The sequence below is a fragment of the Curcuma longa genome, chromosome 19 (assembly GCF_044706935.1).
Source record: "Curcuma longa cultivar G26 ecotype Majalengka, Jawa Barat chromosome 19, ITB_CL_G26_1.1, whole genome shotgun sequence".
NCBI lineage: Eukaryota > Viridiplantae > Streptophyta > Magnoliopsida > Zingiberales > Zingiberaceae > Curcuma > Curcuma longa.
The window spans coordinates 3,767,195-3,779,885 of NC_133879.1; the positions used below are offsets into that span (position 1 = coordinate 3,767,195).

The 12,691-nt window shown below is 35.6% G+C and overlaps 1 protein-coding gene across 1 annotated transcript; it reads right to left on the minus strand.

Annotated features, from left to right (window-relative positions):
* Positions 1-1,289: 1,289 nt before the first annotated feature.
* LOC141812599 (vacuolar-sorting protein BRO1-like) lies at positions 1,290-12,337 on the minus strand. Its single transcript, XM_074700611.1, has 8 exons — positions 11,518-12,337; positions 9,560-10,510; positions 7,932-8,021; positions 7,131-7,199; positions 6,391-6,531; positions 5,660-5,708; positions 2,197-2,300; positions 1,290-2,036 (listed from the first exon to the last, which is right to left on the minus strand). Exons 1-8 carry the CDS (start codon positions 12,184-12,186, stop codon positions 1,563-1,565), a joined length of 2,547 nt encoding a protein of 848 aa, XP_074556712.1. The 5' UTR covers positions 12,187-12,337; the 3' UTR covers positions 1,290-1,562.
* Positions 12,338-12,691: the final 354 nt, after the last annotated feature.

Below are 12,691 nucleotides of genomic sequence, written 5' to 3' on the forward strand. Positions count from 1 at the left end.
TTTAAAAAAATAATTTTAGAAAATAATTTAATAATTTTTCAAAAAATATTTTTAAAGCTTTGTGACTGAATAGATTTTATCATCTCACTCATTCTAAGTACTTCAATATATGGCATACAATGGTTGCCTTATAGGTTTTGTGAAATAATTTATCAATTTTATCTTTATTTATCTAAGTTAAGTTTTAACAAATGTTTGACCTTGTGTTAGATTCAGGTTTAACCATCATTTAGTTAAGTCTATATTTCAAAAATCCCAGTTCTGATTGGGCCCCATCCAAGTCCTGTAGGTTTCTATAATGCTCTTCAACCTCATTTGCTCTAAAGTCTTAAATTTAAGGTCTTCCTTGTCGTGCACAATCTGTTTCCATAAATTGAATCAGTGTGTCAATTGGCATGAACTTATAACTTTATGTAGGAAGCTCAAAATTAGAATTGCACATTATGTCTAATTTTTTTACACTCTTCTCTTCCACTCTATGTTCAACTTTCAGAATCCTATAGATTTATCAATTAATTTTAGACAAAACTCATTGATAGTTTTAGAGAGTTTTGACAAGATTTAGTCAAAGTCTTATAAATTTCTACAAAACTCTTCAATCTCATCATGTCTTAAAATCTCAAATTCCTAATTTGTTTTCAAAAATAAAAATTCATATAGGTGGTGATACTTTGATAAAATCAATACCAAAGTGATAATATTTTTTTTTAAATCAGCATTATGATAGTGATGTTGTGACGAAATCAATACTAAAGTGACAATATTTTAATCAAAATAGCATCTTTTGCTATGCTTGATATTTGGGGCGATTTCCCCCTGTATTATTTTCTTCCAAGTCATAAAATGGTTATTGGAGGATGAAAGTTGTTGGGCAAATGACTTTTACCTCCTGCGTGCAAAGATCCTTGCTGATTTTTAACATTATGCTCTATCTATGCAAAAATCATCATCCTTAGGCCAAATGTGACAACAGGGCTACGGTTCTGTCCCCTTGAGTTCACAATACATGGTCTTGCGCGCAGGACCACTTGTTTGAGTTGGAGATGGATATATTGGCCTACCCTGATCGCTTCGATCCATGCGAAGATGACTAGCTTCACAAGATGGGCTAACGAGTTGCTCGAGAGAGATGCATATATTGGCCTACACTGATCGATTTGATCCATGCAAAGATGACTAGTTTCACAAGATGGGTTAACGAGTTGCTTGGGAGAAACGACCATTTGATGGAGGTTCCTCCGCTGACTGCCACATCCACCTCGGCAAACTTCAGGATATCTCCAAGCACAAAGACCAAGATATTTGTTTATTTATTTGCTGGACAAAAAAATTGATAAAACTAAGTACATTGGCCAAACATCATTTTGCAGAATTCTCCATTTACTCCAAACAGAATGATGATAGGACAAACTCTATGTTTCTGGACACTATGCAAGAATTATTGAACAAAATATGCCCACAAAATACTATAAGGGTCACATATGGTACACCACCAATACATGACTGATCGCACAGGGAGGAGTAGAAATGGAGTTTCATAAGCTGATCAGCTCAATACTTCACTAAGGTCTATAATAGCTTCCCTGATGGGGTGGCGGAGGGTAAGGCGATGGCATTGTATATGGAGGTGGGGGATGTGAACCTTGTGGATGTTGGTGTGCGTTGTAGTATGGTCCACGCCATCCTGGATATGCTGGTTGCCCATATTGATGGCTGGGTGACTGTTGTGGATGCTGGTATTGACCAGTTGGAGCCAGGTAAGCAGCCTGCTGGGGCATGGCGTACCCAGGGTAGGGATGAGAGTATCCAGGCCTTGGCTGTTCCCCAGGAGGGTGATGGAAGGCTGCCTGAGGGTGTTGCGGAGTGCTTTGTTGTTCAGGCGGTTGAGAAGTATTCCTCTGTATTCCAGGCCTCACATCAGCTTTGAAGCTGAGTCCAGATAACTGCCTCTGCACATCCTCAATCATTTCCCGGCATTGAATGCTTCTGGTCATTGTAAAATCGCTGCATTGCTGCTTTATATTTGTTATAGCATCCTGAAGCACAATGGAAGATTACTTGAGTTTTTGCCACAATGCATCAGTATCCGCCCAAGCCACAACAGTGTCATTCATGGTTATTCAGGTATAAATTTATTTCAAAAGTCGTCAATTTTTCAGGAGAGTATTTAGAGTCGGATATATGAAACTAGCATACCTGAAGAGTAACATAAAACTTCAGCCCTTCGTTGATGTTCTCCTTGATTTCTCTATACTTTGCTACTGCAGCAGCGATCTGTTTGTAGCACCTCTCACGATCAGCTGTTGAAATTGGTTAGAATATACAAAAAGATTCAGTACTGTGTTCAACATTCCAAAAGAAGACATCGTGTACAAAAGGAACTAAAGCACAACCTGGGGCTACAGCTAGGTCAAGTCATATGTAGCCCAACTACCAACTTGTGGCAACTACCTACAGTTTGATTAATAACTAGGTTATTTTAGGCCTCTTATATTATATAAACTCAAGTTTCCGTTTTATCTTCTTTTAGGCCTCACATCTTCAAATCTTAATTGATTCACTTGTCTATAAATGGAAATGATCTGCAATCCTTAAACATGCTCTTAATCTCTTCACATATTTTCTCCATTTTAATCATCTGAGGCTCTACACTCACTAGGGATGTTAATGGGGTGTACCTGGGCCAAGCACAGCCTGGACCCGAATCTGCCTATTATCTCACAAGCAGTGTATGGCCGGGATGGTCAGACCCAACTATTGAAAGGTTGTTGTCATGGCCCAAAACACCTGAATCCTAAGTGCGCACAAGCTGGGTCTGGATTTCCATTGCCAGAAAGGATCGTCCTCAAGTTAATTTGTTAGGTCAAGATTTTTAATAAAAAAACTACATGAGATCATTTTAGGGTGAGATGAGATGCGCAAAAACATGATCCTCATTTAATGAAATTACACGATTTCAATTACATATGGAAATTACTATTGCTGCAAGTTCTATTGAAGTTAATTGTCCTTACAGGTTTTGACTACTACTACCCCTACGATCTGCAGATATCACCAGCTAGCGCTTGGCATCACCACCTCATTCAAGGAGTATTTGTGGAACCTATGGCCACAATCTCCATAGGGAGAATTACATAATCCATGTTTTTTAGAGGAAATTCAATGGTATTCCACTAATTCTGTGACACTTGTTCTCTTATTAGTACTGGATTGATTCCATTGAGATATATTAAAAGTTTCATGAGCCAATTCCAACAAAGGGACTAACTGGAGCTGGCACAGCTCTAGGCATTTTTATATAGAACAAAAATGGAAAAATAAATTAAAACTAATTATATATACAAAGATTTATAATGCTAACAATATTGAAGCTAGATTATACCTCTTTCTATCAAAGAAAAGTGACTAATGAAGACAGTTGATTTTACCATGGCAAAGTAATATTGAATAGGTGATTGAGAAGGATGATTTGAAACTGGAGATGAATAACAGGTGGGGTGGGGTGTCCTTATAAATGTGTGGTCATCTCAATTGTGTGGGTAGGGTATGCCAATCAGTCCAGTTGAGCAATAGGTCTAGACGGGCTGGATCAATTTGATCGGGCAGGTTAATTAATTAACGTAGTTTGAGCAAGCAGATCAGTTGACCTGAGTTGAGTGAGCCAGTCGATAGATCTTGGAAAGTCGCTTGATTTGGGCAGGTTGAGCAATGAGGTTGTGCCATCTGGGAGGTCAATCGATCCGGTGGAGTCTATAAAGCCAATTAGCTCTAGTATTTGGTTAGTCTGGGACTACCTAGGTCATTATGACTAGCTAGATCAGTATGTTGGCCAAGTTAAACAGATGTGAGCCTTAGTAGTAAGTAGTTAGAGTGGGCGAGTTAAGTGGGTCGGGCTAATCAGAGCGGAGGCAAGAACACTAGGTGGTCCAAGTGGGCCAATTGATCTAAACAAGTTGGTTTGTCAAAGCGAGCAAGGTAGGTTGGGTAGTATGATCAATCCACATCAATGAGGTTCATTCAATCGAAGTAGTTGAGGCAAACTTACAAACAAATATGAGCATAGAGTTCATGGACAACAATAGAGAATGGAGGGAAGAGGGGGTTTTTACTAACAAGGATAGTGTACTTTAGATACAACAACAACCAAATATTTATCCCACTAAATGAAATTGGCAACATGGATCCTCCTATATTATAGGGCTTGATCCACTACTATATCATCATCTATATTTAAATAAATTTTATATAATTTTATTGTTACTAATCAAGTCTTTTTTTTCTCCTCCTTCCTAATATGGGGGAAATAAAGTTACCCTCTATTTAAGAAGTTATTTTTCTCCAAATTGTTCATATATTTGAATGACTAATAATTATTTTGTATTGTGAATTATATTGAACCGTGAAATATATTTAAAAAGATCTATTATATAGTTGAGCTTGAAAAAATATGTAAAAAATATAATATTATATTTAATAGCCTAATAGTATTAATACTATAGATCAAGTTGATTTTTCGATGTATAATAGAGATATATAGGTTCATATAATATATAAATTATTCTTTATTTCATTCCATCAAAAATTAAAATCAAATGAACTAATGAACTTTAGTTAACAAATGTTTTTGAGAGAGAGGAATCATTATCCAACAGATGATAAGTTCTGATATGACATTGACTTTTAAATCACGTTCAGTTTCAACTTCATTCTCATTGTGTATTAAAGTGACAAGACTTACTTTTCTCAATTATTATTAGGTGTTTAGTCCACCTTAATTATTATCAATTGTAACTCTAAGTGAAAAAAAAAAAAACTTTTGCAGTACCATTATTTCATTGACTTTAAGATTCCACTTTCTTTGACCTTTATACTTCTCTCATATAACATAAAATTCATACTTTCTTTCCTTTTTATTGATTTTGGTATAGAAAACTTCTGATATGAGATTGACTTTTAAATCACAATCAGTTTCAACCTTATTCTCATTGTGTATTAATGTAATGACTTATTTTTCTCAATTATTATTAGGTGTCTAGTCCACCTTAATTATCATCAATAGTGTGTCTATGTGAAAAAATGTCATCATTTCATTGACTTTAAGGTTCCACTTTCTTTGACCTTCATACTTTTCACATATATCACCTTAATTACTTTCTTTCCTTTTTATTGGTTTTGGTTGAATTTCCAATACATTGAGTTTAATTTAAATTTTTCTTAGTTAATTTACTTGGTTAGATTTAAGTTATTAGTTTCTTTCTTTTTTTTTTACAATTATATAAAATAATATTCGTATTAAATCGAACCAAATCATCATACTTCTTTTCATTTTCAGCTCATATGTAAAAGACCTTGTTGTTTTATAAGTAAATCATAATGTATCACATGATATAAATCTTGCATCATCCGATTCTGATTTACCTAGTGATCTAAGTTGGGAAAATTGACCAATTACACCAGGATAGTGTCAATGTGTGGCCTACAAGTTATATAATAAAGAAAATATAAAAAAACAAAAAGAGAAGAAAATTCATTACCAATATAGAAAATGTTTTGCAACTGAGCATCATTAATAAATGATTCACCAACTAATAGCATAATTAAAGAAACCGTATAAATAAACTAAATTGAGAAAAAAAGGCATCAAAGAGCAAAAACATACCTTTGTAGTCCTCCAGATTGAAAACAGCAGAAAAGTCTTCATTTTGTGCCTATGAAGAGCAACATGGAAAGCAACAATACTTAAAGATATAGAGAATATGAAATAAAGTGGGAAAACACGTTTAAAAAAAACATTCATGCCTATAGATGGAAATTAAATGTTAGCAATGAAAATGTTACAATGGCATTTTTTTTGGAAAGAATAACAGATTTCTTGTGATGTGCTGCGAAGGAAATGTGAAAGAATTGAAGAAATGTGAGAATTAAAGATTTCTTGATATGATGGCGTTTTTTGAATTAAATATTTCTTGTTAAGTAAGATGTGAAAAAAAAATACTTGATTAATGACAGATAGAACTGTAAGTTTGATTTTTAACTGTAAAGCAGCATAAGACTTGGGCATGGCTCAATAGACCAACTATGAAGTAAGGCAACCATTAAAAGATGTAAACTCTTGAAATTCATGTATCTAAAAGTTCAACTGTTAAATTACCCACTGAAGGATGCATGAAATTGTCATGTAGCACCAATGAATGTACTTTCGCACGAGTTACGAATCAGGATTAGATGTACACTTTTTGAAGGAAAATACATAGACCAGTATACCACTAGCAAAAGTCAAATACCATAGTTAAATAGATATTGAATTCAATTGCCCAATATCAAAAGAAAACAGATTCCATGTTTTTTATCAATTCAACATAGTCAACCTGAATTTTGAAAATAGCTAACCTGAATTTGAAGCAATAATTGTTCCTGTGCCTCAATATTCTGAGCAATTTCTCCACATATCTGATCATACTTGGATATCTCCTTCCTAAAGAGATCTTCTTGTGATCCTGTGCTTGACATCAACTTTGGTAATATATCATCCTGCAAGAGATAATAATCGTGATTGAAATCAACTTGCAAGCTTTAGGTAATTTTTAGTCAGAAAGCAATTGCATATGTTAGGGTATGATCATCACTTTTTTATCCACCAGAATACACCAATCACCTTAAGTCTAAATAATTGATGGCACTCCGTTTTATAAAGTCTAGTGGGGCAGCCTATAAAAATTTTGTATGCAACTTGATATGATCCAACAATTAATGACAATCCATCATTCAACAAAAATTTAATTCATAATAACAGAAAACACACAAAAAACCAAAAAAAAATAAAAAGAAATATTAATTTGCATAAAACCTTTAATATCAGATTATAAAAACTTGTCAATCTGAAGTATGCATATAACAACAATTTCCAACATCAACATTGCTGTCTACTTGTTTTAACTCTCCTCACATAAACTAAAACCCAGTGAGCATATTAATTATTTCAGGACAATGTTAATGGAAACTATCGATTAAACAATCCAAGCAAGATGAGAAATTAAGATTCCAGCCTTTCTATTCCCTTGGAACAAGCATTTGTGGGAATGCCATTACTATAGAATGATGGCAAACATGAGGAGAAAAAAGAAGGTCACCTTTCTCTTCATCTCTTTCAACATGTCTTCAAGACCTGCCCTCTGTGCGCTTAGATTCTCCAATTGCCTCTAAATAAGAAAAAATAATAAATATTTTACTCATAAGACAAAGCATATATAAAAAACAATGAGACGAGAAAAACAGAGAAATGAATAGAGGATACTCCAAAACATTTTTGGGTTAATATCTGAAGCTAAACAGAATAACATCTTGAATGAAAGTCAACAAGAATAATAGACCTGATATAGATTTTATAACATCACAACAACATTTAATGAGAAATATATATATAGCTGAAATGAAAACCACCTTCTAGCTTTTAACTTTCAGTTTCAATTTAACACACTGATATTTTAACAATCAAGTTATGATAATGGAGTGGTGCTATAAAATGACAAAATTCCTTCCTTATAAAGCTAATAAAGTAAAAGACAATAAAAATTGTGATAAAACTAGTCCACTGAACATTCACCAAGAAAATAAAAATAAGAGCTTGCAGGTTACCTGTATCATCTCAATATCCAGAAGATACAATTCAACAAGTGAACTACCATAAATCCAAATGAATCCCAATAAACAACTTTAATCTACTAAAATTTATCAATGTAAATACTCCTGATTCATAAGTTAATTATGAAAGATAAAAAATAAATTTTTTAAAAAAAGAAGAAAGTAGAAGAAGGATAATTCAGTAGAGATCAAACATGGAAAATAACCAACTCTTAAAATTGAAGTTCACATCTGAAAATTCTGCAATTTTTCATGAACACTACCAGGATAAATATTTAGGAGAATAATACCAAGCTCTGTTTAAGTGCTCCCACAATAGCATCTTCATTGCCATCCAAAGACATGATAGGCCTTGCAAGACTAGGTAATGCAGATTCAATCTGAAAAATGTTTTTATAGTCAGCTCACGAAGATCAAGACTAAAAAAGAAACAAAACACGAGATGAAAAATCTAATAATGGAAACATCTTTAGCACAACAGTTGAAAATCAAAAAGAATTTTAGCAAAAGAACCTTGGCAATGGCCGGAATAAAGAATATATTGAAAATAAAGAGTAAACACTAAAAGATCTAATTGTTGAAAGGTTCCACCGAAAATTGAATTTTGAAAAGGACATTACTAATTAGAAAAAAAAATAATTACTCAGAAAATGTAGCTGTGAAAACTAATAATTCCTTGTTAGTGTATATAAAAGAATCTGACTTGCTACTCTAACTTATTATAGCAATGAATATCGATTTAATAAACAACAATAATCTCTCAAGAAAATTTAATTTGTCTGTTAACGTTGCCCTAAGACAATTCACCTGAAAGTGACCAACAGTAGAATAAATGGTGAACAAAGAGGCATGGATAAATGATGAGCATTGTTTTAGAAGGTGGCTGCCTAGGCTGTTTTGGCAAAGGACCACTTCACTGCTTCGCCTATGCCTAAATTGCTAGATATTCTCTACCAGACAGCCTTTTCAAACAGCAGTCTAGGCCATCCCAGTGGCACCTAAGGAGTCTAAGAAAGTTTGAGAAAAGAAATTAGAACTTTTTTATAAATTGCTAGGCTATTTGATTTTAGAAAGTTCCCCTTATTTTCTATCCTCCCATCCCATAACATTGTCACCTCCCCTTTTTCATCCAATGTTGGCAGCCTACATTTTCAACCATCTTTTCTTCCTTCTCTTCCCTAAGCATGTTCTCCCTCTCCTGTTGTCTTTTTTCCACATTCATTACTAGAATTTTCATTATTTAATCTCTCATTGAATCTCCACACACTTGAATATATAATATATATATTTATTTATTTATTTATTTATTTTGTTGAAGTTTTTCTTGGTTGCAATGTGAAATATGAAATGTGTTATGTATTTAGTGTTTACTTATCAAATCATTTATTTGTAATTGTAATCTTAGTTTAATTTCCTAGGCTGCTACCTACTACTGTCTATGCACTAGGCAGGAGCAGACTTTCTACTGCTTTTTAATACCATGATGAAAAAAGTAGACCGCATATCAATATGTATAATCTATAATAAGATTAAATTTCTCATAGAAAATAAAAAGATTGTGACTACTCAACACCGTAAACATAGTTGTGTTATTATTTTTGTTTTCATAATCAATTTGTAAGAAGAAAGAAACAAGAAGTACAGTAAGCATACAGTCACCATCCTATAAGTGCAATGAAATTTTAGTAGCATGTTTCGAACTTCAACTAAAAGAAGAAAAAATAGATTTTATGGTTTTTTTGTGCAACTAAGAGAAACGAACTTCTGAAGCATTGTTGGCAACAGAAAAAAATAGTACAAGTTCATAAATGTTGTCTTGTTTGTAGTACCTTTCGTGTCAATGCTTAAGCTTATGGTTTTCAAAAGTGAACCAGCAACAAATAAAGACACAATCCTGCATTTAAAGAAATAAACCTACCGGTCTGCGGTTAAGAATTGCCATCAGTTCCAAATTGTCCCTTATTGACCGTTCTATCCTGGCATCGCTATCTGCAGCTTGCTTAATATTTGCAGCGAATTTGTTCAATCTATCCTGCAGGTTCTTTGTCAGGGTGCTTGATTGAGGTCTGGTCCACTTTGTTCCAAATTGGGTTCGAAATTGTGCATCTTCACTTGCTTCCTTCTGCAATAACTCTTCAGTCTGGACCAAGAGCTCCTGATTAACTTGCCTCAAGTCTCTGAGTTGCTGTAACTCAGCTTCCAGACCAGAAGGGCCACCACTAATCTGGACTGCTTCAACATCTTCCTTAAGTTCTACAGGCAAACTAAAGTTACCTTCCAAGGCTAAGATAGACTCAGGAAGGTCCATCTCCTTAAGTTTAACTCTAGTTATTTCGCTTCCTTGCTGCAATTTCTCTGCCTGTGTCCGAATAATGTTGTCTACCATATCAGTGTACTTGGAGAGAGCCTTTGTGCTGCTGTCCGGAACAATCCTAGAGAACAGTGTCTCCTTGCTAGCATCAAATACTTCAGCCATCGAAGTAGGTTTGACGAGAGAGGCAGCAGGTAAAGCAGACAAGGAACTTGCTTCAGGAACCCGCATCAAATAGACCCGATTATTCTCCTTCACAGCTCTCTCCAAGTTTCGGTTCATATTAGTCTCTAGTTTGTTGACAGCATCAAGCAAAGGTTGAGCAACGCCCCTTACAGATTTTTTTGCATCAGCAAGGGCATTAATCCCAATCTTGAGCCTACAAATCTCTTCAGCAATCTCTTCTTTCTCATGAAGATCCAATGAACATCTATAGCAAGCTTCCGCATAGTATTGGGCTGCCTTAAGTTGTACATGAGAGATCCATGTACGATCAAAGTGCTGATTGAGTGGTGGAGCATTCAAAGTTGCATGAGTTTCCTCATAATAGAGGCCAACCTGCAACAATAAAGGAATTGAAACAATTTTATGTATGTCATCTCAAACAAGGCTGTAAGTGGGTTAATTTCCTGATAGAAATTAAAATGCAGTAGAATGAATTGTATCCACCTATAATATGACCATTTTAAACTTCCAAACACATGATTTCATTTTGTCATATTGCCCACATGTGTTTTCCTCCATCAGCACTTTACCATCATCATTATTAACATGTGATTTTATCCACAAGAGCAGAAAACAAAATTATCAAATTCTTCTAAGTCAAACATTTGATTGGTTTGGACTTTATATATGGCAATACATGAATTGATTATGAGGCACCTAAATCAACAAAGTACGACAAGGAGTTTACAGACAAAACAAGGGTGCAAAATAACAAGTAAATTCAGTGATGTAGATGACAGATTGATAGTGTTGTGTAAAATGACAATCTAAAATGTGGGAAAATTATATTTGTAGTTTTTGAAGAATTGTGATTCTTACAATCCAGAGAAATGCTAATAATTACACAAATTATTTCCCAAAGAAACTTTAAAAAAATTCATTAAAAATGATTTAACAGAGGAGGCTAGTTTTACCATGTTTTCCTAGGATCAAAATGACTAGATATGAACAAGATAAACAAAATATTGTGCAAGATGGCCACAAAGTTTAACTTCCAGGTATTGCGATTGATGAAATTAGTATGTTTATACAGTGAATACAAATTTTAACCAACATTAACCACACATACAAATATTCGGCATTTCATGTATTGGTCATTCACGCAAGAAAAAACACACGATTATAATCAATGTTATACTCAAATCTGCATTTATGAACTATCTAAATTTAATGACAGTACTCACCAACTCATAACAATCTAAACAAGATCTGTTCAAGTTCAAAGTATAACCAATATAAAATTCAAAGAAAATTACTCAAAGATCCAAATAAAAGGAAATGTAATGAAATAAAATATCATGCAAAATAAAAAATATAAGAAAACCTAAAGGGATCATCACCTGGCGAGCAACCTTAGAGCAGAGGGCAGGTGGTTTGGCGTCGGCGATGACCTTTTCAAAGAAACACTCCTGAGCTTGCGCTAGCATTAGCTTCTCCAGCATCCCAGCGCATTCAACGGAGAGATCGACAGTGGCTCCGCCAGCGGCTGCCCTGCCTGCAGCGTGATCCTTGAGATAGCCGAACGCCCCAGCTGCACTCTGGAAGGAATTGCAAGCCTGTTTCAGGCCCGCTGCATCAGTCCGATCAGCGGAAAGCGCGATCTGGCTGTTGACAGCGCCAAGGTTGAAGAGGATGGCGGCTTTCTCGAGATGGATCGACTGCTGGGAGGCCTTCTTGTTGGGCTTGAAGGCGTCGAACCAGGTGAACGTCAGCGAATGGACATGGGCGCGGTCGGGAGAGATAGGAAAGCGGGGCTCGATGACGGAGAGGGCGCGGTAGTAGGAGAGGAGGAGGTCGCGACGGAGGCTGGGGGAGGCAGCGGCGTCGGGGGACTTCTCGAGGTCGAGGCGGAGCTGGCGGACGGACTCGAGGTCGTCCTCCGCCGCCTGAGCCTCGCGCTCGCCGTAGGTGGTGGCGATGTACTGCCGGAGTGGCCGGTAGATATCGACGGTGGACGCCTTCTTCTCTTGCACCGCAAGCATCACGTTGACCGCCGTCGCATACGACATCGCCGATCGCGTCGCCGGAATACAGATGATCCGTCCGACGTATGGTGTTAGTTCTGTGATTTGGAGTTTACTTGCAGGCGAAGGTGAGATTTGGGGATAGCGGAAGAGGAGGAAGATGCAGTTGAGGAAGAGATGATCGAGACTCGAGAGTTCGGTGGAAAACAAAAGGGGCTAGCTCTTTAGGATTCGTGCGGACATCTAAAGACCCCCATTGGATCTGTCGATGCCGTTCGGGATTTTACAATTTACATTTCGGCAATTTACCGTATGAAGCATTTACCATGCGAAGCACTCTGAGAAATAATCAAAATTTGCATGAAACTTCAATATTTATCAACTTCCACGCATCAGTCCCCACCCAATTGAATCAGGTTTTTTTTATAAATATAATTTAGATATAGATGATTTTTCTTTGATTTGCCTACTGAATAGGTTCAAAGTATAACTTATCCACATTTAATTTATGCACATTCGAAATTAATTTTTTAATTTAAATAGAATCGAG